Source organism: Staurois parvus, unplaced genomic scaffold (assembly GCF_062004578.1).
Source record: "Staurois parvus isolate SC_StPar_1 unplaced genomic scaffold, SC_StPar_1.0 ptg001347l, whole genome shotgun sequence".
NCBI classification, from domain to species: Eukaryota; Metazoa; Chordata; class Amphibia; order Anura; family Ranidae; genus Staurois; species Staurois parvus.
This window is the reverse complement of record NW_028319143.1, coordinates 476,900-502,559: the sequence shown is the minus strand read 5'-3', so window position 1 is coordinate 502,559 and position 25,660 is coordinate 476,900. Positions and strand designations below refer to the sequence as shown.

Genomic DNA, 25,660 nt, shown 5'->3' with positions numbered 1-25,660 from the left:
TGGTATGAATTAGAATAAGCTAGGTCTTCTCAAACAAAATCCTCATAAAGACATGGTATGATCAATTATGTGTGGAGGAACTCAAGTGGCTTGCACAGAGCCCTGACCTCAACCATAATGAGCACAGAGCCCTGACCTCAACCATAATGAAAACAGAGATCTGATCTCAGCCCTACAGAACACAGAGCCCTGCCCTCAACCCTACGGAACACAGAGCCCTGCCCTCAACCCTACGGAACACAGAGCCCTGCCCTCAACCCTACCGAACACAGAGCCCTCACCTCAATCCTACCTAACACAGGGCACTGACCTCAACCCTACTGAACACAGAGCCCAGACCTCAACCCTACTGAACACAGAGCCCTGACCTCAACCCTACTGAACACAGAGCCCTGACCACAACCTTACAAAACACAGAGCCCTGACCACAACCCTACTGAACACAGAGCCCTGACCTCAACCATATTGAACACAGAGCCCTGACCTTAACCGTAATGAATATAGAGCCCTGACCTCAACCGTAATGAACACAGAGCCCTGACCTCAACCGTAATGAACACAGAGCCTTGACCTCAACCCTACTGAACAAAGAGCCCTGACCACAACCCTACTGAACACAGAGCCCTGCCCTCAACCCTACTGAACACAGAGCCCTGACCTCAACCCTACTGAACACAGAGCCCTGACCTCAACCCTACTGAACACAGAGCCCTGACCTCAACCCTACTGAACACAGAGCCCTCAGTAGGGCCATGTATATTACATAAGGGGGGATATGATCTCCATGTATATTACATAAGGGGGGATATGATCTCCATGTATATTACATAAGGGGGGATATGATCTCCATGTATATTACATAAGGGGGGATATGATCTCCATGTATATTACATAAGGGGGGGATATGATCACCATGTATAATACATAAGGGGGGGATATGATCTCCATGTATAATACATAAGGGGGATATGATCTCCATGTATATTACATAAGGGGGGATATGATCTCCATGTATATTACATAAGGGGGGATATGATCTCCATGTATATTACATAAGGGGGGATATGATCTCCATGTATATTACATAAGGGGGGATATGATCTCCATGTATATTACATAAGGGGGGGATATGATCACCATGTATAATACATAAGGGGGGGATATGATCTCCATGTATAATACATAAGGGGGATATGATCTCCATGTATATTACATAAGGGGGATATGATCTCCATGTATATTACATAAGGGGGATATGATCTCCATGTATATTACATAAGGGGGATATGATCTCCATGTATATTACATAAGGGGGATATGATCTCCATGTATAATTCATTAGGGGGATATGATCTCCATGTATAATACATAAGGGGGGATATGATCTCCATGTATAATACATAAGGGGGGATATGATCTCCATGTATAATACATAAGGGGGGGGGATATGATCACCATGTATAATACATAAGGTAGGATATGATCACCATGTATAATATATAAGGGGGGGATATGATCTCCATGTATAATACATAAGGGGGGGGGGGGATATGATCACCATGTATAATACATAAGGGGGGATATGATCTCCATGTATAATACATAAAGGGGGATATGATCACCATGTATAATACATAAGGGGGGATATGATCTCCATGTATAATACATAAGGGGGGGTATGATCTCCATGTATAATACATAAGGGGGGGTATGATCTCCATGTATAATACATAAGGGGGGATATGATCTCCATGTATAATACATAAGGGGGGATATGATCTCCATGTATAATACATAAGGGGGATATGATCTCCATGTATAATACATAAGGGGGGATATGATCTCCATGTATAATACATAAGGGGGGATATGATCTCCATGTATAATACATAAGGGGGGATATGATCTCCATGTATAATACATAAGGGGGGATATGATCCCCATGTATAATACATAAGGGGGGATATGATCACCATGTATAATACATAAGGGGGGGATATGATCTCCATGTATAATACATAAGGGGGGATATGATCTCCATGTATAATACATAAGGGGGATATGATCACCATGTATAATACATAAGGGAGGATATGATCTCCATGTATAATACATAAGGGGGGATATGATCTCCATGTATAATACATAAGGGGGGGATATGATCTCCATGTATAATACATAAGGGGGGATATGATCTCCATGTATAATACATAAGGGGGGATATGATCCCCATGTGTAATACATAAGGGGGGATATGATCACCATGTATAATACATAAGGGGGGATATGATCCCCATGTATAATACATAAGGGGGATGTGATCTCCATGTATATATACATCAATGGTTCATATAGTGAACTTGGTGTAGAGCTATTCACCCTGAGGTCATCACAGAGGACAAGGGGGCACTCGTCTGGAGGAAAAGAAATTAAATCTCCAAACACGGAAAGGTTTCTTCACAGTGAGAGCTGTGAAAATGTGGAATAGACCCCCTCAAGAGTTGGTTGTGGCCAGCTCAGTGGATTGCTGTAGGAAAGTCCTGGATTCTTTCTTGGATACACAGAATATAACTGGATATAACATTTATAGGTAAAGTTGATGCAGGGAATATCCGATTGCCTCTCGGGGGATCAGGAAGGAATTTTTTCCCCAGCAGGATCATTCTTTGCTGGGTTTTTTTTTCCTTCCTCTGGATCAACTGTGGGTATAGGATTATAACGTTTATTTTTTTATGGTTGAACTGGATGGACTTTTGTCTTTTTTCAGCCAAACTATGTAATTATGAAAGTGAAGTAATTGTGTCATAAAGGGGTCGATTTACTAAAGGTAAATAGATTGTGCACCTTAAAAGTGCAATAGCGCTCTGCAAGGTCATTTGCTCCAGAGCTTAGTAAATGATGGGAAGCTCTGCTGACTTCTATCATTCAATCGTGTGCAAGCAAAAATTAACTTTTTAATTTTCCTTGCATGCGATTGGGTGTTCTTTGCAAAGTGAAACTTTATCTCATTTACTAAGCTCTGGAACAAATGCCCTTGCAGAGTGCAATTGCACAGTCTGTTTGCCCCAATTTGTACGCTGTGCATACTTGCACATAAGGGTAATAAAGGAAGGATCCAAGAAAGGCTACAATTAAGAAGATTAAACCCCAGCTTTAATGTCACAGTCAGGGAAGCCATAGAAAACCTATGAAACCTGCCCATTCAACACAGCAGTCCCCTCTGAGCGTAGATATAAATCTGGAAGACTGACATTACCGGACGGCGGGATGGCATCCAAATCTGTACAACCTTGCATATCGTTCCCCATATACAGTGAATAAAATAACTATTTGATCACCTGCTGATTTTGCATGTTCGCCCCTCACAAAGAAATGATCGGTCTAAAAATCGAATGTTTGGTGTATTGTAACACTGAGAGACAGAATAGCAACAACAAATTCAAAAGAAATGCGTCTAACAAATGATGACTGATCTGCATGTTCATGAGGGAAATAAGGATTTGATCCCCTTCACAAAACATGACTTAGTACTTGGTGGCAAATCAGTCCTCCTTGGCATCATTCAGATGTTCAGTGGCAAACTTCAGACGGGCATGGACATGTGCTTTCTTGAGCAGAGGGACCTTGCGGGCACTGCAGGATTTCAGTCCTTGTCGGCGTAGTGTGTTACCAATTGTTTTCTTGGGGACTGTGGTCCCAGCTGCCTGGAGATCATTGACAAGATCCTCACGTGTAGTTCTGGGATGATTCCTCACTGTTCTCATTGACACTCCACGAGGTGAGATCTTGCATGGTGCACCAGACCTGGGAGACTGACACTTGTTTTGTGTTTCTTCCATTTGTGAATGATTGCACCAACTGTTGTCACCTTCTCACCAAGCTGCTTGGCCATAGTTTGGTAGCCCAGTCCAGCCTTGTGTAGGTCTACAATCTTGTCCCTGACATCCTTGGACAGCTCTTTGGTCTTTGCCATGGTGGAGAGTTTGGAATCTGATGGTTTGATTGCTCCTGTGGACAGGTGTCTTTTATACAGGTAACACAATGAGATTAGCAGCACTCCCTTTAAGAGACTGCTTCTAATCTCAGCTTGTTACCTGTACGAGAGACACCTGGGAGACAGAAATCCTGCTGAATGATAGGGGATCAAATCCTTATTTCCCTCATGAACATGCAGATCAGTCATCATTTGTTAGACGCATTTCTGCTGAATTTGTTGTTGCTATTCTGTCTCTCAGTGTTACAATACACCAAACATTCGATTTTTAGACCGATCATTTCTTTGTGAGTGGGCAAACATTGAACATCAGCAGGGGAGCAAATACTCATTTCCTTCACTGTAGCTTCATCCTTCTCTTGCAATATGGGGTACAAGGATCAAAATATTAAGGGAAGTAACTCCAAGCAATCAATCAGAAGTCACCTTACAGAAGCCAGAGCAGTAGATGGATTCTGGTTGGTTCTGGTGACTGTTGTGCTTCACTAGTGAACCATAAAACCAGTGGAAATCCAGAGAAGGGCTTGGGGTAAAAAGACATTAAGCCAGGGCAAGGGCAGATGCCAAACCATGCACAGGCCACAAATAAAGAGGACCAGTCATCAGATCACACTGCACACTTACCATGCACAATTCTGGGATCACACACACACTTTTACATGCAATAATGAAACACATGCATCAAACAAGGTGACCACTGAGGAACGATACCAAAAGACATAACAAGGAATTCCCATTTATTTTATTGTTCGATATACAGTCAGGTCCATAAATATTGGGACATCGACACAATTCTAACATTTTTGGCTCTATACACCACCACAATGGATTTGAAATGAAATGAACAAGATGTGCTTTAACTGCAGACTGTCAGCTTTAATTTGAGGGTATTTACATCCAAATCAGGTGAACGGTTTAGGAATTACAACAGTTTGCATATGTGCCTCCCACTGGTAAAAGGACCAAAAGTAATGGGACAGAATAATAATCATAAATCAAACTTTCACTTTTTAATACTTGGTTACAAATCCTTTGCAGTCAATTACAGCCTGAAGTCTGGAACGCATAGACCTCACCAGACGCTGGGTTTCATCCCTGGTGATGCTCTGCCAGGCCTCTACTGCAACTGTCTTCAGTTCCTGCTTGTTCTTGGGGCATTTTCCCTTCAGTTTTGTCTTCAGCAAGTGAAATGCTCAATCGGATTCAGGTCAGGTGATTGACTTGGCCATTGCAGAACATTCCACTTCTTTCCCTTAAAAAACTCTTTGGTTGCTTTTGCAGTCTGCTTTGGGTCATTGTCCATCTGCACTGTGAAGCGTCCAATGAGTTGTGAAGCATTTGGCTGAATATGAGCAGATAATATTGCCCGAAACACTTCAGAATTCATCCGGCTGCTTTTGTCAGCAGTCAGATCATCAATAAATACAAGAGAACCAGTTCCATTGGCAGCCATACATGCCCACGCCATGACACTACCACCACCATGCTTCACTGATGAGGTGGTATGCTTAGGATCATGAGCAGTTCCTTCTCCATACTCTTCTCTTCCCATCACTCTGGTACAAGTTGATGTTGGTCTCATCTGTCCATAGGATGTTGTTCCAGAACTGTGAAGGCTTTTTTAGATGTCGTTTGGCAAACTCTAATCTGGCCTTCCTGTTTTTGAGGCTCACCAATGGTTTCCATCTTGTGGTGAACCCTCTGTATTCACTCTGGTGAAGTCTTCTCTTGATTGTTGACTTTGACACACATACACCTACCTCCTGGAGAGTGTTCTTGATCTGGCCAACTGTTGTGAAGGGTGTTTTCTTCACCAGGGAAAGAATTCTTCGGCCATCCACCACAGTTGTTTTCCGTGGTCTTCCGGGTCTTTTGGTGTTGCTGAGCTCACCGGTGCGTTCCTTTTTTTTAAGAATGTTCCAAACAGTTGTTTTGGCCACGCCTAATGTTTTTGCTATCTCTCTGATGGGTTTGTTTTGTTTTTTCAGCCTAATGATGGCTTGCTTCACTGATGGTGACAGCTCTTTGGATCTCATCTTGAGAGTTGACAGCAACAGATTCCAAATGCAAATAGCACACTTGAAAGGAACTCTGGACCTTTTATCTGCTCATTGTAATTAGGATAATGAGGGAATAACACACACCTGGCCATGGAACAGCTGAGAAGCCAATTGTCCCATTACTTTTGGTCCCTTAACAAGTGGGAGGCACATATGCAAACTGTTGTAATTCCTACACCGTTCACCTGATTTGGATGTAAATACCCTCAAATTAAAGCTGACAGTCTGCAGTTAAAGCACATCTTGTTCGTTTCATTTCAAATCCATTGTGGTGGTGTATAGAGCCAAAAATGTTAGAATTGTGTCGATGTCCCAATATTTATGGACCTGACTGTATGTGTCTATAGCCTTACGATGTGGGAAGATTTCCAAGCGTTGTTTCTGTGCATATCTTAATGATCTATATTCACAGAAGCAAGCAAATCTCCTCATTACATACACAGGCCAGGCTTCCTGCTCAGTCTCTCAGTACAAACCTATTGATGCAATTAGATGGAATTATACAAAGTATATACGCAACTATATAGACTGGGATTTTATTGGTTTGCTGCCATCAACTGGCACAATATTTTTTAGGATGGGAACTTTAGATGCCAATGATTTTTTTACAACTTATAGACACCTGATAATTTGTTATCATGTACAATCATGGAAACGTAGAACAGCAGAAATTCCTTTCTGATCCCTCAACGGCAGTTAGAGCAAATCCTTGGACTAGAATCTTTCCGCATTTTAGATACTTAAACTGTGAATGTCGGCTGTAAGAGTCAAGGTTTCAATGTCCTATTGATTTTGCCATTACGGTCTATGTGATACGGCATTCCACAGCTAAAACACTTTTATGGTAAATAATCCCTTCCCAGGATTCTCCTCTTTGCATCAACAGGGTGGCCTGTAATGTCACACGGGGGTCACACAAGAGACAGGGTTCCACGTCATTCAAAGACTTACCTGTGCTCAGCCCTCAGCTCTCTGCTGCATTGATCAGTTAGAAACACATTAATAAGGGCAATATATCACAAGGGTGGTAAGATGGAACAGGCCAGAAACTATATGAATAAAGCACCAAAAATCCTCAAATAAATGTGAAAAGCACCAAATAACATCAGATGTGTATTTTCTTACCTGGAATTGCATATGATCAATAAACAATACAATAAATATTCTATACGATCAAGCAGAGATCCATGCACCCAGCTGACTCTGCACCCCCTAAAGATACTTGTGAGATTCTATCATGCCCATTCTCAAGGGAACACACCCTTTCCCAATGCCTAAACAAAGACATATCGGTCTTTCTAACACCTACCCAATCAGAACCAGGCCCCTGTTTTATGCCTGGTTTGTTGTAGCAATGCTTGAATTAGCAGAGCCAACCCCCATCCCTCAATCCTGACCCATCAGTGTCTCTCATCCATCCCCATACCACTAGAGTCATATCCACCTTCTAAACTCCCAACCCAGACTTTCTCAACCAGGGTTCCTCCAGAGGTTGCTGGGAGTTACTTGAGCAATGAGCAATTTCTGCTTCTCAGATAAGGAACCACTGACACCAGTGATGTTTTTAGCTCTCTGTAAGGCCCCTTTCACATGGGCATTGTTGGTGCAGCAAAACCAGACAGATGAGGTGGGTTTTTAATACATCTCCGCTGTCTGTCAATTGCAGAAATGGCTGCTGGATGGCTGCAAGGCTTTGCATCATGACAAAGAAAGCAGGGTGGGACCATTTTGCAACCACATCTAAATTACACAGTTGTGGTGGAGTGAGAAGAGACTTTAGTGTGGCATTACACTTCAACTAGGTGTGCGGGAGGGGGCAAATTGATAACTGCGAGCCAGATGCGGCTGACAAAGTGATCTATCGCGGATCGCTAGTCAACAATATTGCCCATGTGAAAGAGAAGCATTTTTCCCCACTGACCCCCCAGTGTCAGGAGCATTCTTCCCACTGACCCTCAGTGTAAGGAGCATTCTTCCCACTGACCCCCCAATGTAAGGGACATTCTTCCCACTGACCACCAATGTAAGGGACATTCTTCCCACTGATCACCAATGTAAGGGACATTCTTCCCACTGATCACCAATGTAAGGGACATTCTTCTCACTGATCACCAATGTAAGGGACATTCTTCTCACTGATCACCAATGTAAGGAACATTCTTCCCACTGACCACCAATGTAAGGAGCATTCTTCCCACTGATCACCAATGTAAGGGACATTCTTCTCACTGATCACCAATGTAAGGAGCATTCTTCCCACTGACCACCAATGTAAGGGACATTCTTCTCACTGATCACCAATGTAAGGAGCATTCTTCCCACTGACCACCAATGTAAGGGACATTCTTCCCACTGACCACCAATGTAAGGGACATTCTTCCCACTGACCACCAATGTAAGGGGCATTCTTCCCACCGGTCACCAATGTAAGGAGCATTCTTCCCACTGATCACCAATGTAAGGGACATTCTTCTCACTGATCACCAATGTAAGGAGCATTCTTCCCACTGACCACCAATGTAAGGGACATTCTTCTCACTGATCACCAATGTAAGGAGCATTCTTCCCACTGACCACCAATGTAAGGGACATTCTTCCCACTGACCACCAATGTAAGGGACATTCTTCCCACTGACCACCAATGTAAGGGACATTCTTCCCACTGATCACCAATGTAAGGAACATTCTTCTCACTGACCCCCAATGTAAGGAGCATTCTTCCCACTGATCACCAATGTAAGGAGCATTCTTCCCACTGATCACCAATGTAAGGGACATTCTTCCCACTGATCACCAATGTAAGGGACATTCTTCCCACTGATCACCAATGTAAGGAGCATTCTTCCCACTGACCACCAATGTAAGGAGCATTCTTCCCACTGATCACCAATGTAAGGGACATTCTTAACACTGATCACCAATGTAAGGGACATTCATCTTACTGATCACCAATGTAAGGGACATTCTTCCCACTGATCACCAATGTAAGGGACATTCTTCCCACTGACCACCAATGTAAGGAGCATTCTTCTCACTGGCCAACAATGTAAGGAGCATTCTTCCCACTGACCACCAAAGTAAGGAACATTCTTCTCACTGATCACCAATGTAAGGAGCATTTTTCCCACTGACCTCCAGTGTAAGGGGCATTCTTCCCACTGACCTCCAGTGTAAGGGGCATTCTTCCCACTGACCCCCAGTGTTAGGGACATTCTTGCCACTGACCCCCAGTGTAAGGGGTATTCTTCCCACTGACTACTACTGTAAGGAGCATTCTTCTTACTGACCACCATGCCTTGGGCAGCATTTTTCAGAAAGGTGGTGGTGGTGGTGGTCAGTGTCAAGTTCTCTCCCCGATGGGGGGGCCTAATACACCACTGTATAGTAACCATTGTCAGGGATTCCCTAGGGGTTCCTCCATGTTACAAAGAAATGTTGAGAAAGGCTGACCTAACCTGTAAGAGCCACTCTTTTCCATAGTTGAGCTGTAGGGCCTCACCACCTTTTTTTCATACATGGCCTGGAAAAGTCATGCCTTCCTTTTACAGCTGATTTGTGAGTCCTCGAAGATCTTCTTTCCCCCTCAACACATGACCAGGCCTGGGCCATGTCTTTCTGTTTCATACGTGGTCTGCAAAACCATGCCCCACCTTCCCATTGCTGTCTCAACAAAGCAATGTTTTCCATTTCCTAGAGTTGCTTCTCTGCCTAGTTAGAGCCCAACTCTTCCCTCCCAATAATGACTTATCATAGCCTCATAGTGTGAGACCCCTCACCTTCTCTGTTCCCTTCACACCATGTAGCAGCTCTCTCTTGATCTCCTCTATTCGTCTGCGGTCCTCTTCACTGAGATCATCTTCTACTGGAGTGGCTTGACCAGCCAATTTCAGTTTCACAGACCCTGAGGATACAACGGAGAGAAGTTCAGTTCTGAAAAGTAGTTTCTGCTATTATCCAAAGAGAGATTTCAGGAAATATAACTGGACACTTGTATTTGAGCCATAGTAATTGCCAATCTTCCAAAATGCAGCCGATTCTTGTTTCCATCTGCGTCACTAATGAGGCTACTTTACTCAACAGTCTGCAGCTTCCGAATTTTCCACCTGCAGTTATTTCACGGGGAGGCCCGGATCTGCCTCCAGACACATATTTGAACTTTCAAAAATTTAAACCATGCTCAAACAGAGCCACTCATTAGGCAGATGGAGTGGTAGGAATCTAAAATGCATCCTTTACAATTTTCCCAAAGGGCCTAATCACTGAAAAATTAACATTTTTTTGGGCCAAATTATTGGATGGGTGATTTGCCATTTAAGTACCTCCTGTGCTCTAAGGCCTGAGCTACCAAAGCTATTTGAGCAACTCAATCAAGCTAATAAAATCAGTTGGGATCAATTGTGAAAAACAGGGAAAGCATCATTAACAGATGAAGCAAAAATGTCCATTGATCATGTTACCAGCACAATTAACATGTGGTAGGGATAAATAATACATGATTTTCAATGCTACAAGCTACTTGTATAGTGTAGCTCATGTCATAGAGCCAGTGGTAGTCTCAATGATGGCCCCTGACATCACGAAAGGTGTATTTCTAGGTACGGAATAGTTTGAGTCTTTGAAACAATTTTTTAGCATGAAATACACTATTGGTGAGGTCAGCGGCAGTACTTTAGGCCATTACTACCTCTATGGCACATGTGTCAAACACAAGGCCCATGGGCCTGGCCTGCCAGGCCATTTCATGTGGCCCTTGCACCTCTCCTGCAACAGAGTAACTCCCTCAACTCAGCAGTCAGCACCAGAGAGTAGGACAAAACTCCTTCTACAGATCCTACGCTTCTCTGTGCAGCCGAAGCACCCCTCGTCTCCACCTCCCCTTGTCTCAGCGTTCAGTGGCCAACTCCAGCCCTCCTCTGGTCCTCATCCAGACCCTGAACTTTCTGCTTCCCAGATCCAACCCCTCCAGCATCTTCCTGGAAGTAGCAAAAGGTACAGGGGGTGCACTGTGATGTACAGGAGGGTGGGGAATTCTTGACTTCTGATGGTGGGGGGCTCTGGACATCTAGTCTTTCAGATACAACCAGCCCTTTGCGGGCAAATATAATGCTGATGCGGCCTACAATGAAACAGATTTTGACAGCCCTACTTCATGGTATAAGCTACACTATGAAAACAGCCTGTTATGGTGAGTGACTTATTGCACACAATTGCAGCATTGTACAATCCTGACCTATTCATCGCCATTAGGGTGTGAACATTACAGGAAATGGTCAGAGATTGTAGAAATGATAGAGAGGTAGCAGGAGACTGCAAACATGCTGCAACATATGACAGACTTATAAAATGTTATATGAGGCTGCTAGAGACCACTAATAATAAAGTCCAGCTATAGATCATGGTTGCCTGATTTGTGCTGCCTGAAAAATTGGTATCCCTAAATTTGATATTCCCCACAGCAAAATCTACTATAAGAAAAACTATAGAAAGAGAAAAAGGAATTACTAGCACATTCTTTATTAGATTATCTGCTGATCAGGTATGAGTAAGTAGGTAGGATGCTGGGGTCCGATGGCTGCACACTATGTACCAAAGGGCTGCATGTGGGTCTTGGACCACAGGTTGGGCACCAAAGTCTTAGGGGGTTACTTGTTTCATCTTTTAGCATCTGATCACAGTCAAATTTATCAGCTTTATTGAGCTACTAAACTAGGCTTAGGCCTGAAAGTAGAGGTGGGACTTAGATGAGACAAAGACCATGCTGGTGGGACCAACGCCAACCAATGTTCAGCAAAGACTGCAGTAGAGCACATAATATAGTCTGTACTTACCACGACCTCTCTGGTTCTCATCCTCCACTATCTGTCTGACCTCAGATGTGTATGACAAAGTATTACTCTTCAGCAGACTCTTGACCCGGGCAGCTAAAGAGTCTCCACTGCTTGCATCACTCTCTTCTCCTGTGCTCCTCAAGTTACCACTCTTCAGTAGACTCTTGACCTGGGCAGCTAAAGAGTCGCCACTGCTTGCATCACTCTCTTCTCCTGTGCTCCTCAAGTTACCACTCTTCAGTAGACTCTTGACCTGGGCAGCTAAAGAGTCTCCACTGCTTGGATCACTCTCTTCTCCTGTGCTCCTCAAGTTACCAGTCTTCAGTAGACTCTTGACCTGGCCAGCTAAAGAGTCTCCACTGCTTGCATCACTTTCTTCACCTGTGCTCCTCAGTTTACCATTCTTCAGTAGACTCTTGACCTGGCCAGTCAAAGTATCTCCACTGCTTGCATTGCTCTCTTCTCCAGTACTTCTCAGGTTACTAGACCCTGTTACATCTAACACTTGCTTCAATCCACTGACTGCTCTTGTAACGCTGCTTAAAAGCTGTTCGTTGCGAAGTCCTTCTTCACGTAAATCACCAGTTCTCCTCAGACTGCTGTCCTGCAGGTGGACACTAGCTGGTGCCATTCTGTTTGTTGTTGCTTCACTAGAGCCTTCTGGTTCCGAACGGCCATGTTTGCGAAGACTAAACAGTGTAGGCAGATGTAGCCCATCTTTAGAAATGTCCTTCAAGTAAAAGCTGTCTCCAACTGGGTTAAAGGCAGCAATATGATCCTTCCAGTGCAAGTCAGCCTTTGCAGCAGATCCATTATTTAGCAAGTTTTCACTTGTCACACTGCTATTAAATGAAGTGTCCCATGACATGTTATTTAACTGCAGATCCAGTGGACTTGCAGACCTGCTGTCTGAAGCACCTGACTTCAAAGAGTCTCGGAAACTCTGGCTCACTGCCGGAGAAGTGATGGATGGGTCCCTCAATGAAGACTCTGGGTTGATGTCAGAGGTGGTCCTGTCGAGATTGACATCATCTGCTTCTGTCAAAAGTTTTCGGATTTCTTTGAGTGTTTTAGACCCAACAAAGGAGTCATTTGTGGAGTCCATGTGATATGGCTTTTTCCAAGAATTTGAAAGAGAACCAAAGTTGAGCTGCTCCAAGTTATCCTGATGAACCTCAGAACCAGCAGACTGAAACTGTTCAATCAACTGTTGAACGTGTGTTGGATCTTCGGCCAAGTTGTGAATGTCATGTAAAACGTGACGGGTGGTGTCAAGGTCATTCAACTCCTCAGCTACAGGTGACACGTGCCTTCTCTCGCCATCCAATGCCTGGACAGAGTAGACTTCTTGATCACCTCTAATGCCCCGTTTGGCTGTATCATCCTGGCTGATTGGTCTGTCGTTTGTAGAACTGGAGCTGAAGTGAGGAGAAAGTTGAGTGGGAAGAGGAGACCCTGGCTCAACCTCGGACCCCATCGGAATAGAGATGCTGGTGGTGGATGCGGTGGAATAGAGACTGGACTGCGAGATGTTTGCTCCATTTTGAGATTCACCTGAACCAAGCAGATAACAGAAGTTTAAAAGAAGGAAATATTCTGCGCTAATAATAAAACATGCAAAATTTAGATTAGGTATGGATCATTTGTTTTTTTTTTGTTTTATTATTATTATTATTATTATACAGGATTTATATGGCGCCAACAGTTTGCTCAGCGCTTTACATTATAGTGGGAGACAATACAGCAACAATAGAGTTCAATACAAGAGGGATTTGAGGGCCCTGCTCCTTGGAGCTTACAATCTAGGAGGGAGGCGTTAATGGTACAATAGGTAATAACTGTGGGGGATGGACTGGTTGGAAGAGCAGAGGATTCCAGTATTAGCAGAGGGCAGGATAGGCTTCCCTGAAGAGAGAGGTTTTCAGTGATCGCCTAAAAGTCAGCAGAGTAGGCGATAGTCTGATGGATTGGGGTAGGGAGTTCCAGAGGATGGGGGAAGCCCTGGAAAAGTCCTGAAGACGATCATGGGAGGAGGAGACAAGGGAGCTAGAGAGTAGGAGGTCTTGCGAGGAGCGGAGAGTACAGTTTGGGTGATATTTAGAGACAAGTTTTATGTATGGTTCATTGGTTAAAAGTTATTGTATATTTTTTTGAATCATTTGTTGAAGCTTTTAAAAATACCATGTAGCTTCATTTTGTAAATGTTGATCACAGATCCCAATGCAAGTGCTCTTTGCCATGTTAAACAAGCTGCTAGCAGGCTTCAGCACTACCTGAAGCTTGTTGAAGCCTGCTAGCAGCTAGTATTAAGTGGCAATCAGCACTCCCATTATAAAATTTACAAGCTGAAGGGTTTTTAAAAGGCTTAGAGAAAGCTGCACCAAGCTGGCCGTAAACATTTGAAAAGCTTGTGGAAAGTTTCATAAAAGCTTGTTGTTTACATTGCTGTTATATAAGCTAAAGCCAATATGAAACAGGCCTTAAAGGATGAACTCCAGTGGAGCAGCTATATACATAGCTGAAATACATATATGCAAGCCCTTCTAAGAATTGTTTATCCTGTTCAGCCAGTCTTGTGACCTACATGCACTTCTGCCAGACACCATGGCACAGTCTTGGACCTCCACAGCAGCAGTGGCTCAGATTGCTCAAAAAACACTTCCAGACCGGTGACTGTTGGATGAAAAAGCAGCAACACTCTGAGGAGTTACAGTGGGGCAAAAAAGTATTTAGTCAGCCACCAATTGTGCAAGTTCTCCCACCTAAAAAGATGAGAGAGGCCTGTAATTGGCATCATAGGTAGACCTCAACTATGAGAGACAAAATGAGAAAACAAATCCAGACAATCACATTGGCTGATCTGGAAAGAATTTACCTACTGTGAAGCATGGGGGTGGCAACATCATGCTTTGGGGCTGTTTCTCCGCAAAGGGACCAGGACGACTGATCCATGTACAGGACAGAATGAATGGGGCCATGTATCGTGAGATTTTGAGTGCAAACCTCCTTCCATCAGCAAGGGCATTGAAGATGAAACATGGCTGGGTCTTCCAACATGACAATGATCCCAAACATACCACCCGAGCAATGAAGGAGTGGCTTCGTAAGAAGCATTTCAAGGTCCTGCAGTGGCCTAGCCAGTCTCCGGATCTCAACCCCACAGAAAACCTTTGGAGGGAGTTGAAAGTCCGTGTTACCCAGTGACAGCCCCAAAACATCACTGCTCTAGAGGAGATCTGCATGGAGGATGGGCCAACATACCAGCAACAGTGTGAGCCAACCTTGTGAAGACTTACAGGAAACGTCTGACCTCTGTCATTGCCAACAAAAGATATATAACAAAGTATTGAGATGAACTTTTGATATTGAACAAATACTTATTTTCCACCATAATTTGCAAATAAATTCTTTCCAGATCAGCCAATGTGATTGTCTGGATTTGTTTTCTCATTTTGTCTCTCATAGTTGAGGTCTACCTATGATGCCAATTACAGGCCTCTCTCATCTTTGTAAGTGGGAGAACTTGTACAATTGGTGGCTGACTAAATACTTTTTTGCCCCACTGTATGTCTCTGGCTCTGTCCTAAGAAGCACATGTGCAATGCAGTAGAGCTTGATTGGCTCCTGGTGCTGCCCCTCCCTCTCCCAGAGTGCTGCATATGAGAGATAATAGGAGGCCCATGTCATGACATAAGATATTTTCTCCTATTGAGTTTAAAAATATAAAAGGTTTGCAGGCCCGAGTAGAAGTTTGTCCTCTGCCAGCATGCTGTAGAAAAGAACTGTGCCGGATGCTCTGTATGGAAGCAGTGGTCTCTATGCAGAGGTCCAACGCACGCCCTACTTATTCAAAGCTAGCATTCTCCAACCAGTAGAGTAAATATGTTTTGCTGCCCCAATGTTCTATCATCAAGAAGTACCAGTTGGCTTACCAGGTGACAAAGTGTAAATATACTGCATTGCAGATTACAGTGAAATTTACAGTTACAAAAATGTGCGCACATTACAGCGAAGGCTCTCTGCTTACCTTCGGACAGCCTCATGCTGCGGTTTGGCGTCGCAGTTGAACCTTTGATGGTCCTCAGCTCTGAAGGGGAGAATTCGGGCTCTCTGATTGGCCCTTTAGGAATGAATGGCATGAGAATAGTTGTGGGGGATTGATTAATGCCAAGATTCCGGAGATACGTCTGAGAAAAAAAAATAGAATCACAGTTAACTGGTCACTATCACTTTTACAGCACTGTTAACATTAAATAGTCATTGAATTCAACATTAATATTTTAGTTTTTTCTCTAGATGCTGGATAGTTTATATAAAGCCAAATGTTTTCTTTTCCTCATTTTGGATAAAGTAGGGAAGGGTTTAAAACTCTTCTCAAGCATCTGCACCCATTAGGGAGAGTGAGAGGAAGCCTCTCTAAAGTGAGGAAAATGCCAACTTTGCTGTCACTGGAACAACTGCCCCCATTAAAAGTTTTCTCTCCATTCTCTTGATAGCTCAAAGTTTTGGACAGAGATCACCAGGATAGAGAGTGAAAATCTCACAGACACAGACAGCAATAAAACCTGACAGGGGTTCTAATACTGCCACACTTCATCAAAAGTAAAAAAATAAAGAGTTTTTCTACTCATTGTAAAACTTTTTTCTTGCAGTCCACCGAGGATCACTGGAAGTCTGAAACCTTTGGGTTATACTTCAGTCCAAGAAGCAATCACAGATCTAGTAGAGCGCACCTTGGTGGGAGAGGGTGGAACCCAATCCTTGAGACCACAGGCATGGATGAAGGTCTGCCTAAGCAACCTAGAGATTATGGAACGAGAAGCCTTTGCGTCCTTTCAGGTTCCATGGAGAATGACAAATCATGGTTTCTGAAAGAAGCAGTGGCTGAAGATCCAGACAATGGAGGGAAATTTCCTTTGGTCAACTGGATTCTGGACGGAGAGATGGAAGACCAATGTCATAGATAAAAGCAAAGGCAGAAAATACCATAAGGAGGTCCTGGGATTCAAGACCACCTTGTCCCTATGCAAAACAGAAAGGGTTCCTTGCAGGATAAAGCCACCAGTTTAGACACACACCTCGCCTAGGGGAGTTACATGGATGACCCTCTATACCAAGAACACCAACAGTCTCTGAATAAGAATAGAAAGGGCAAAAACCTGACCCTTGATGGTTCTGAAAGCCAAGCACTTGTCCAGACACAGCTACAGGAAGAAGAGGATTTGCCCCATGGAGAAACTCCTATGATGGAATCCCCAAGACCTGCGCAAAGTAAAGTATGCCTTTCATGTCCATTGCTAGACCTTGCAGGAAGTAAACTTGTCCCTTAAAAAAAGGACTTCAACAGCCATACCATCAAAGCCAAGGACTGTAAAAAAGGATGCAAATTGGTACTTGGGATAGAAGATCTGGCAGTGCCCACAGAAAGTCTGCGGTTAATCTTACCAGGCTGAAGTACCACATCTGCCTGAGCCAGTCTGGCGCAATGAGCATCACAGGAATGCTCTCCATCTCAATGCAGCGAAGCACATGAGGAAGTAGTTAGTGGAGGAAAGGCATAGGTCAGGGTGTACAGATACCAGAGAGCCAACAGAGCCTCCGTTGCTACCACTACAGCAGCCGTCTCCAAACTTTCTAAGCAAAGGTTCATTTTATTGTCCTTTAGGGCAGACTTTAGGGGAGACTGTGGCCAGTGGAAGTAGAAAATGCTACGGTGTCAGTGGGAGTAAACAATTCCTGAGACTTGGGTGCCAGTGGGAGTAACAAAAATAACAAAGCATATATGGTTAGTAGGAGGTGGGATAATGCCCCATCATTGGTATTGGTGGGAAGAACAGTGCCCCATCGTTAGTGTCAGTGGGAGAAATAGTTCACCACTAGTAGTGTCAGTTGAAGGAATGGTGTCTCTAACTTGTTGACAGTGGGAGGAATAGGGTTTCAAACTTGTTGACAGTGGGAGGAATAGGGTTTCAAACTTGTTGACAGTGGGAGGAATAGGGTTTCAAACTTGTTGACAGTGGGAGGAATAGGGTTTCAAACTTGTTGACAGTGGGAGGAATAGGGTTTCAAACTTGTTGACAGTGGGAGGAATAGGGTCTCAAACTTGTTGACAGTGGGAGGAATAGGGTCTCAAACTTGTTGACAGTGGGAGGAATAGGGTCTCAAACTTGTTGACAGTGGGAGGAATAGTGTCTCCTATCCATGGGAGGAATAGTGTCTCCTATCCATGGGAGGAATAGTGTCTCCTATCCATGGGAGGAATAGTGTCTCCTATCCATGGGAGGAATAGTGTCTCCTATCCATGGGAGGAATAGTGTCTCCTATCCATGGGAGGAATAGTGTCTCCTATCCATGGGAGGAATAGTGTCTCCTATCCATGGGAGGAATAGTGTCTCCTATCCATGGGAGGAATAGTGTCTCCTATCCATGGGAGGAATAGTGTCTCCTATCCATGGGAGGAATAGTGTCTCCTATCCATGGGAGGAATAGTGTCTCCTATCCATGGGAGGAATAGTGTCTCCTATCCATGGGAGGAATAGTGTCTCCTATCCATGGGAGGAATAGTGTCTCCTATCCATGGGAGGAATAGTGTCTCCTATCCATGGGAGAAGTAGTGTCTCCTATCCATGGGAGAAGTAGTGTCTCCTATCCATGGGAGGAATAGTGTCTCCTATCCATGGGAGGAATAGTGTCTCCTATCCATGGGAGGAATAGTGTCTCCTATCCATGGGAGGAATAGTGTCTCCTATCCATGGGAGGAATAGTGTCTCCTATCCATGGGAGGAATAGTGTCTCCTATCCATGGGAGGAATAGTGTCTCCTATCCATGGGAGGAATAGTGTCTCCTATCCATGGGAGAAGTAGTGTCTCCTATCCATGGGAGGAATAGTGTCTCCTATCCATGGGAGGAATAGTGTCTCCTATCCATGGGAGGAATAGTGTCTCCTATCTATGGGAGGAATAGTGTCTCCTATCCATGGGAGGAATAGTGTCTCCTATCCATGGGAGGAATAGTGTCTCCTCTCCATGGGAGGAATAGTGTTTCATATCCATGGGAGGAATAGTGACCTAAAGGCCGTATAAAGGCAAGCAGAGGGCCACATCCCGTCTACAGGCCGCAGTTTGAAGACCACTGCACTAGAGGGTCCTGTACCTAGAATTAAACCTGTCCAGTTTGTTGTTGAGCCTGGAGGTCAGAAGGTTGAAATCCAGTGTCCCCCAACCTGTGACACAGAGCTTAGAAGACCTCTGGGTGACCACTCCCCCAGGATCCAGACTCTGTCTGGCAATTTTCTACTCCTGGAATGTACATGGCTGAAAAAGAATCCTCTGGTAATTGTGCACTTGTGACACCCCTGCGATCACAGTCTGCAAATAACTGGGTGATTTAATTTTAGGCCATAAAGTATTGCATGACCATGGCAATGACCTCACTTGAAAAGGCAGAAGATGCAGCCAACACTTGACAGAGCTACAGAGTACTCTAAAGACAGAACTTTTTCCAAACACAGGGCCACATGACTCCAGGCTGCAGACGTTGGCATCATCAGTAGGCTCGGTGCAAGCAGTCCCAGAGTTGTTAGTAGTAAGTGAGCTGGAACGCTCTATACAACGGGACTCTTGGAAAGTTTATTTAGTCTCTCAGGGACTCTCTTTATGAGATCTCTGGGCTGAATTATTGGGTATGCACATTAAAGTCAGGAAAAGTCAAGCCTTTAGTAACAAAAATAAAACCAGGATCAGAGGAGTGCAGAGATATGTTTTCTAGCTAACAAAGGAAATAGATGTTACTTTGCAGCATCATTTTTTCTTGCAGGATTTTTATTTTTAAAAGGTGAAATGGAATAAAGATTTTTAAAGTCTCCAATTTTGGAGGTGGAATGGACTTTTAGAACATGATATTTCTACACATTTTGAAGGTTCTTATGTATTCATGTGCCACAACTGTCATTACAAGCACAGCCCCACCAGTGAGACTCACTCGAAAACAACAGCAGGACTGTAAAAGGCTAACTCTGGAGACTGTGGGGAAACAATACCATCTCTTAGTATTGATGGTGAATTAACATACAAGTTGAAAAAAGATAAATAAAGAAAACTTACAGGAATTCTTTCTTCAATGTTGAACTCCTCCTTCTGTGGTGTTGCCCTTTCTCCTGACCACTCATTCTCCGGATTTGCTCCTTCTCTTGTCCACTCTTGCAACGAAGGTTCCCGTTGGTGGTGGCTCAACTCTAGTACTGAGGATCCTACAGAATCCTGGAGGACATCTCCGACATGGTCACTTGTATGAGAGCTTCCGGAAAATTCCTGGTCAAGAGAGACGTCGCTGAACTGTTCCATCGTAATCAGGCTCTTATTCAAAGGTCTGCTGGATTCATCAAGCCTTTCCTCTTGTTCATGGCTTGATTTTTCTATATGTTCAACAAAGCTAGAAGTCATGTGAGCGGTTTCATTCTTTCCCATACTTGGCCCCTTGTTGAGGTGCTTGGTCTCATTATCAGAAATATCTTGCCTTAGAAATGAGTGTGTTTCTAGAGTTTCGAAAGGTTGTATGGTGCTCAACTTGGCTGCCTCTTCTTCAGCTACGGGATCTATGTTCTCCTGTGTTCTCTTCTCAGCCTGGTTTCCTTCAACTGCAGTTATCACAGAGTTGTACGACTGAGACCGGGTCAACTTAGAGGCACTGGAAGACTCTATATGCTCTACATTCAAGTTTATCATGGAAGATGTGCCTTTGAATGAGGCATTCAGTCCTTTCTTTGATGAGCTGCTGTCAGTCTGTTTGGACAACATGCGGTTCAAAGAATCTGCCACAGCATCATAAGCAAGTTTTTTAGGAGACACACCTGTTAAGCCACGTAGGACCAACGTGTCAAATGACTGGTTTGTGTTCCAAGATCCAACCTTTTCAATGTAATTCAAGCTAGGCAAAGATTGGATTTTTTGTCCCTGAGGCGATGGTGACCTTTGAGAGTCGCTGCTCTCGGGATAACCATGGCTACTCTGAACAGATTGGGGAACCCCGCTAGCTGCCTCATTAGGGTTTGAAGAACTGCTTTTTGGCTCTTCATTTAAAGACATGTCAGATCCTGTGAGCTTGGCTTTTATTTGCTGGATCCTGCTGGAAAGTTGTTTTCGATTCATGGAAAAAGTTCCGGGAGTCGACTGCGAGATGGGATAAGCTAGACGCCCAATAAATGAAGCCTCATCTATAAGGGTGTTTACAGCTTGGGACATGTCTGTCTCTTTATGGCCACGTAATATACTACCACGTGAGGACACAGTCAACTCACCCCCTGGCTGCTCTTCCATTGTATCTTCTGCCATGTAGGAAGGCTTTGTGATTTCCTCAGGGAGACCAGGTGCATTCTGTGAAGATGGGCTACTGTAATTTCTGCTCTTATCAATTTTTGACATCTCCCTTTTTTTTCCCTCTTGTTGGATCTCAGCACACAGCTGCTTCTGAAGTTCATCTCTGAGCCCCAGAGATGACTGCCGCTGCCGGACAGTAATACCAGACTGGTCTAAGTGACCAGGTAGACTGAGATTGGCTCTCTCTAACTCAGGGTCATCAAAATGTATTTCACTCGAATCTCTGAATGTTTCTTCTTTTACGTTTAGTGCGGTTGGAGTTTTCATTCGGCCTTGGGGTTCAAGAATGTATACATTGTCCTCTCTAGGTTCTTGTGACGGAACATCAATATTGTCAGTCTCGCTGGCAGAAACGGTTTGTGAAGAACATCTAGAAGATGAACCACTACCAGCTGACATACCGACCTCTTTCTCCAGAAGTTTCAACAACACAGGGGCAGGGACATTGCTACCCAGAAAAGCTCCATCTTCTGCCATGAGGTCCTCAAGAGAAGGCTGGTCCATCTTCTTCAATACTCCCAAATCAGAATGAATGTTCTCTGTGATAGCGTCATCTTCTTTGTCACCGTGACTAATATTCAGCGGATGCTCTGACAGGTACTGAACACTACTCAACTCAATGCCGCCATCAGAACTCTTCTCTTCATAATGCTGCGATAAAGACGAGGTGTCTTCCTCGTGGACTGTCAACACTTCTTTACTGGTCAGTCTTAATGCATCAGTCATCTGCAAAGACATAGATCCAGGGCCTGGAAATTCAGACATATCGAGGGAGGGCCTGGTGGAAGAAACACAGTATGTTCATGGGCTGGAAAACACTTTCTAGAGAACATACTATGAATACATTTTCCCATCTCGATAGCATTTTATTTGGTAGAATGACTATAAGTATTGACTGGACTTTGCTCTAATTTGCCATTGCTTTCAGTTCCTGAGGAGGAATCAATGCAATAAAATATTCTACAATTATAATGCTGAGAGCTGTACCTGAGCGGAGCAAATTCAGTTTCTGTCTGCTGGAAAAAAGTGTCTTCAAAAAACTTGTGTCCCGGGGTGGATCCGGAGGTGAGAAGAGGGAGGCACGGGGACAAATGGCTGTCCTGGAAGTCTACATAAAAGAAAAATCAGAAGAGAACTTATATTCCTTCCATTGCAGGGCAAGTCTGAGGAAGTTTATGTTGTCTTAAAGGGTATGTTCACCTTTGGGAACATGTTACATATTCCAATCGTGTTTAGGGTGGAACAGGGGCGGACTGACCATTTGGAAACTCGGGCACTGCCCGAGGGCCCGAGGTCAGTAGGGGGCCCCATGAGATGCCCCTAGTACCTTTTTCATAGGCTTTTTTGAGTTTGGGCAAGGACACAGGGGCCCCATGATCCCCTATTGCCCGGGGGCCCCTTGAGTTGTCAGTCCGCCCCTGGGGTGGAACATGTAACATGTTCCCGCTGCCGCCCCCCCCGTCTGACAGATAATATGGGGTGAGGTCTCCCCAAATTACTTGTCAAATTTGAAAACAGCGTGGCCGTGCGGGGCTCGGCCCACACGGCCGCATCAGTAATTCACGGATTTCTGTGAATGAATGAACTGCAAGTCCCGAAAGCCTTAGTGGCTGTCGGCTTGTAGTTTTCAATGAACTACCACGGCGCTGCGGAGCACAGTGGTAGTTCAGTGCAGCTTCCTGTCAGAATATCTGCTTGCTCTTACATCTCGTACAGCAAGCAGATATTCTGACAGGTCTGCAGGAGACCTGCATGGCATCAGCAATCTACTGATCGCTGGTGCAATGCTTTCCAGGCTCTTGTAGACAAAAATAATAAATGCACATTTTTTTACCTGCAAAAAAATGTGCATTTATTATTTTTGTCTAAAAGGTGAATTTATCCTTTAAGAATATAATGTGGTGCTAAAGCCATAAAGAATCTGCATACAGACCTATATTTGTATTATGGTTTAGAAATGGGACTCTGCTTTAGAGTGTCTCTTAAAATGGAACAAGATCAACTTTAAAAAAAAAAAAACACAAAAACACACACATAAAAAACAAAAACATTTTTCTAACAGCACACATATAAGCATAACAGAAGTACCAAAAGCTTGCTACACATTGCTCCCGTCTCTTTTCCTGATACTCCAATTCTAGACCTCACCTCCGCAACATCTCCAAGATACGCCCGTTCTTAACCTCTGAAACCACTACGCAACTTATTCCCTCCATTGTTATCTCTCGCCTTGACTATTGTAACTCCCTCCCAGGGGCGGACTGACAACTCATGGGGCCCCCGGGCAATAGGGGATCATGGGGCCCCTGTGTCCTTTCCCAAACACAAAAAAGCCTATGAAAAAGGTACCAAGGGCATCTCATGGGGCCCCCTACTGATCCCGGGTCTTCAGGCAGTGCCCGAGTTTCCAAATGGTCAGTCCGCCCCTGCTCCCTCCTCATTGGCCGACCTCATAGCAGGCTATCCCCTCTTCAGTCTCCATGAATGCTGCTGCCAGACTCATCCACCTTACTTACCGTTCTGTATCTGCCACCCCTCTCCTCCAATCCCTCCACTGACCTCCACTCAGTGTCCTCCACCCCTCTCTGCCAATCCCTCCACTGGTCTCCACTCAGTGTCCTCCACCCCTCTCTGCCAATCCCTCCACTGGCCTCCACTCAGTGTCCTCCATCCCTCTCTGCCAATCCCTCCACTGCCCTGCACTCAGTGTCCTCCTTCCCTCTCTGCCAATCCCTCCACTGCTCTCCACTCAGTGTCCTCCACCCCTCTCTGCCAATCCCTCCACTGGCCTCCACTCAGTGTCCTCCACCCCTCTCTGCCAATCCCTCCACTAGCCTCCACTCAGTGTCCTCCACCCCTCTCTGCCAATCCCTCCACTGGCCTCCACTCAGTGTCCTCCACCCCTCTCTGCCAATCCCTCCACTAGCCTCCACTCAGTGTCCTCGACCCCTCTCTGCCAATCCCTCCACTGGCCTCCACTCAGTGTCCTCCACCCCTCTCTGCCAATCCCTCCACTGGCCTCCACTCAGTGTCCTCAACCCCTCTCTGCCAATCCCTCCACTGGCTTCCCATTGCCCAACGAATAAAATTCTAAACATTAACAATCACATATAAAACCATTTGGAAGTCTGCCCCAAAATAACATCACCAATCTTGTCTCCAAATATCACTAAAACCGTACTCTCCACTCCTCGCACGACCTCCTGCTCTCTAGCTCCCTTGTCTCCTCCTTCCATGCTCGTCTCCAGGACTTCTCCAGAGCCTCCCCCCATCCTTTGGAACTCTCTACCCCAATCTATCAGACCATCGCCTACTCACTTTTAGACGATCTCTGAAAACCTCTCTCTTCAGGGAAGCCCATCCTGCCTTCAGCTAATAACAGAATCTTCTATTTCTCCTACCTGTCCATCCCCTACAGTTATTACCTTTTGTACCACTAGCCCCTTCTTCTTAGATTGTAAGCTCCCAGGATCAGGGCCCTCCTATCCCTCTTGTATTGAACTGTATTGTTGCTGTATTGTCCCCCGTTATATTGTAAAGCGCTGAGCAAACTGTTGGCGCCATAAATCCTGTATAATAATAATAATAACCTCAGGATCATCTTTAATCCAGCATCAACCTCTGCAGTCCTCTACTTCCTGGACCGAGCCCAGCCACCGATGGTGCTATGCATTCTCTGCCTTTTCATGTCGGCCTTTTTTTTTTTTTGTTAGTCACTCCATGGTAACTTAGGGAGGAGGAGTCCGGACTTGGAAAACATACTTCGACACCAAATCAATGCCAGGATCAAAGAGGCATATGCTGTAGCAAGGCAGCAGAGGTAACCATGTGAATGAATCGGAGTTGAAGGCTTTTTACTCCAGAAAAGAAGAAAAACCTTTTTATATCATCTGTTTTGGGTACATTATGGGGAAAATAGTTAAAAAAAAAATCTAAGTTCTGCTTCAAAACTGAAGCTTACCGTGGTTCTGAAGTCTTGGCGAAAGGTGAAAAACCTTCTGTGCTGCAGGATCCCCAGCTCCTCCTCATACAGTACTTACCCGAGCCTGATCCAGCGGTGTGCATGAGAGCAGGAGCTCTCGCCATTGTCTCATTCCTCCCTGGGCAGATTGAAAGCATCAGGAGCCATTGGCTTCCACTGCTGTCAATCAAATGCTGTGCTGAGCCAGCAGGGGGCAGAGCCAAGCCGCCCACTCTTTTGTCAAAGGATGCACACAGGGTGGCTCCTCCTTTTCAGCGGGTGCCCCCATGGAAAGCTGCTTTCCATGGAGGACTCTAGAGCGCTGACGGGGGACCCCAGAAAGAAGGATCTGGGGTGCTCTGTTCAATACCGTACAAGTATACCATGTTTAATATTTTAGTAAAAAAAAAAAAAAAAAACGAAGGTTTAATGTTTCTTTATC

At 44.6% G+C, this 25,660-nt stretch overlaps 1 protein-coding gene across 1 annotated transcript in view; it reads right to left on the bottom strand.

Moving 5' to 3' along the window:
• The window catches only part of ALMS1 (ALMS1 centrosome and basal body associated protein), an 88,607-nt gene that overhangs the window by 44,327 nt on the left and 18,620 nt on the right, over positions 1-25,660 (bottom strand). Inside the window, exons 3-7 of the mRNA XM_089661502.1 lie at positions 22,245-22,365; positions 19,986-22,035; positions 15,910-16,069; positions 11,883-13,436; positions 9,831-9,955 (exon numbers count right to left, since the gene is read on the bottom strand). Coding sequence (XP_089517628.1) covers positions 9,831-9,955; positions 11,883-13,436; positions 15,910-16,069; positions 19,986-22,035; positions 22,245-22,365 — 4,010 coding nt within the window. The remainder of the gene's footprint in view (positions 1-9,830; positions 9,956-11,882; positions 13,437-15,909; positions 16,070-19,985; positions 22,036-22,244; positions 22,366-25,660) is intronic.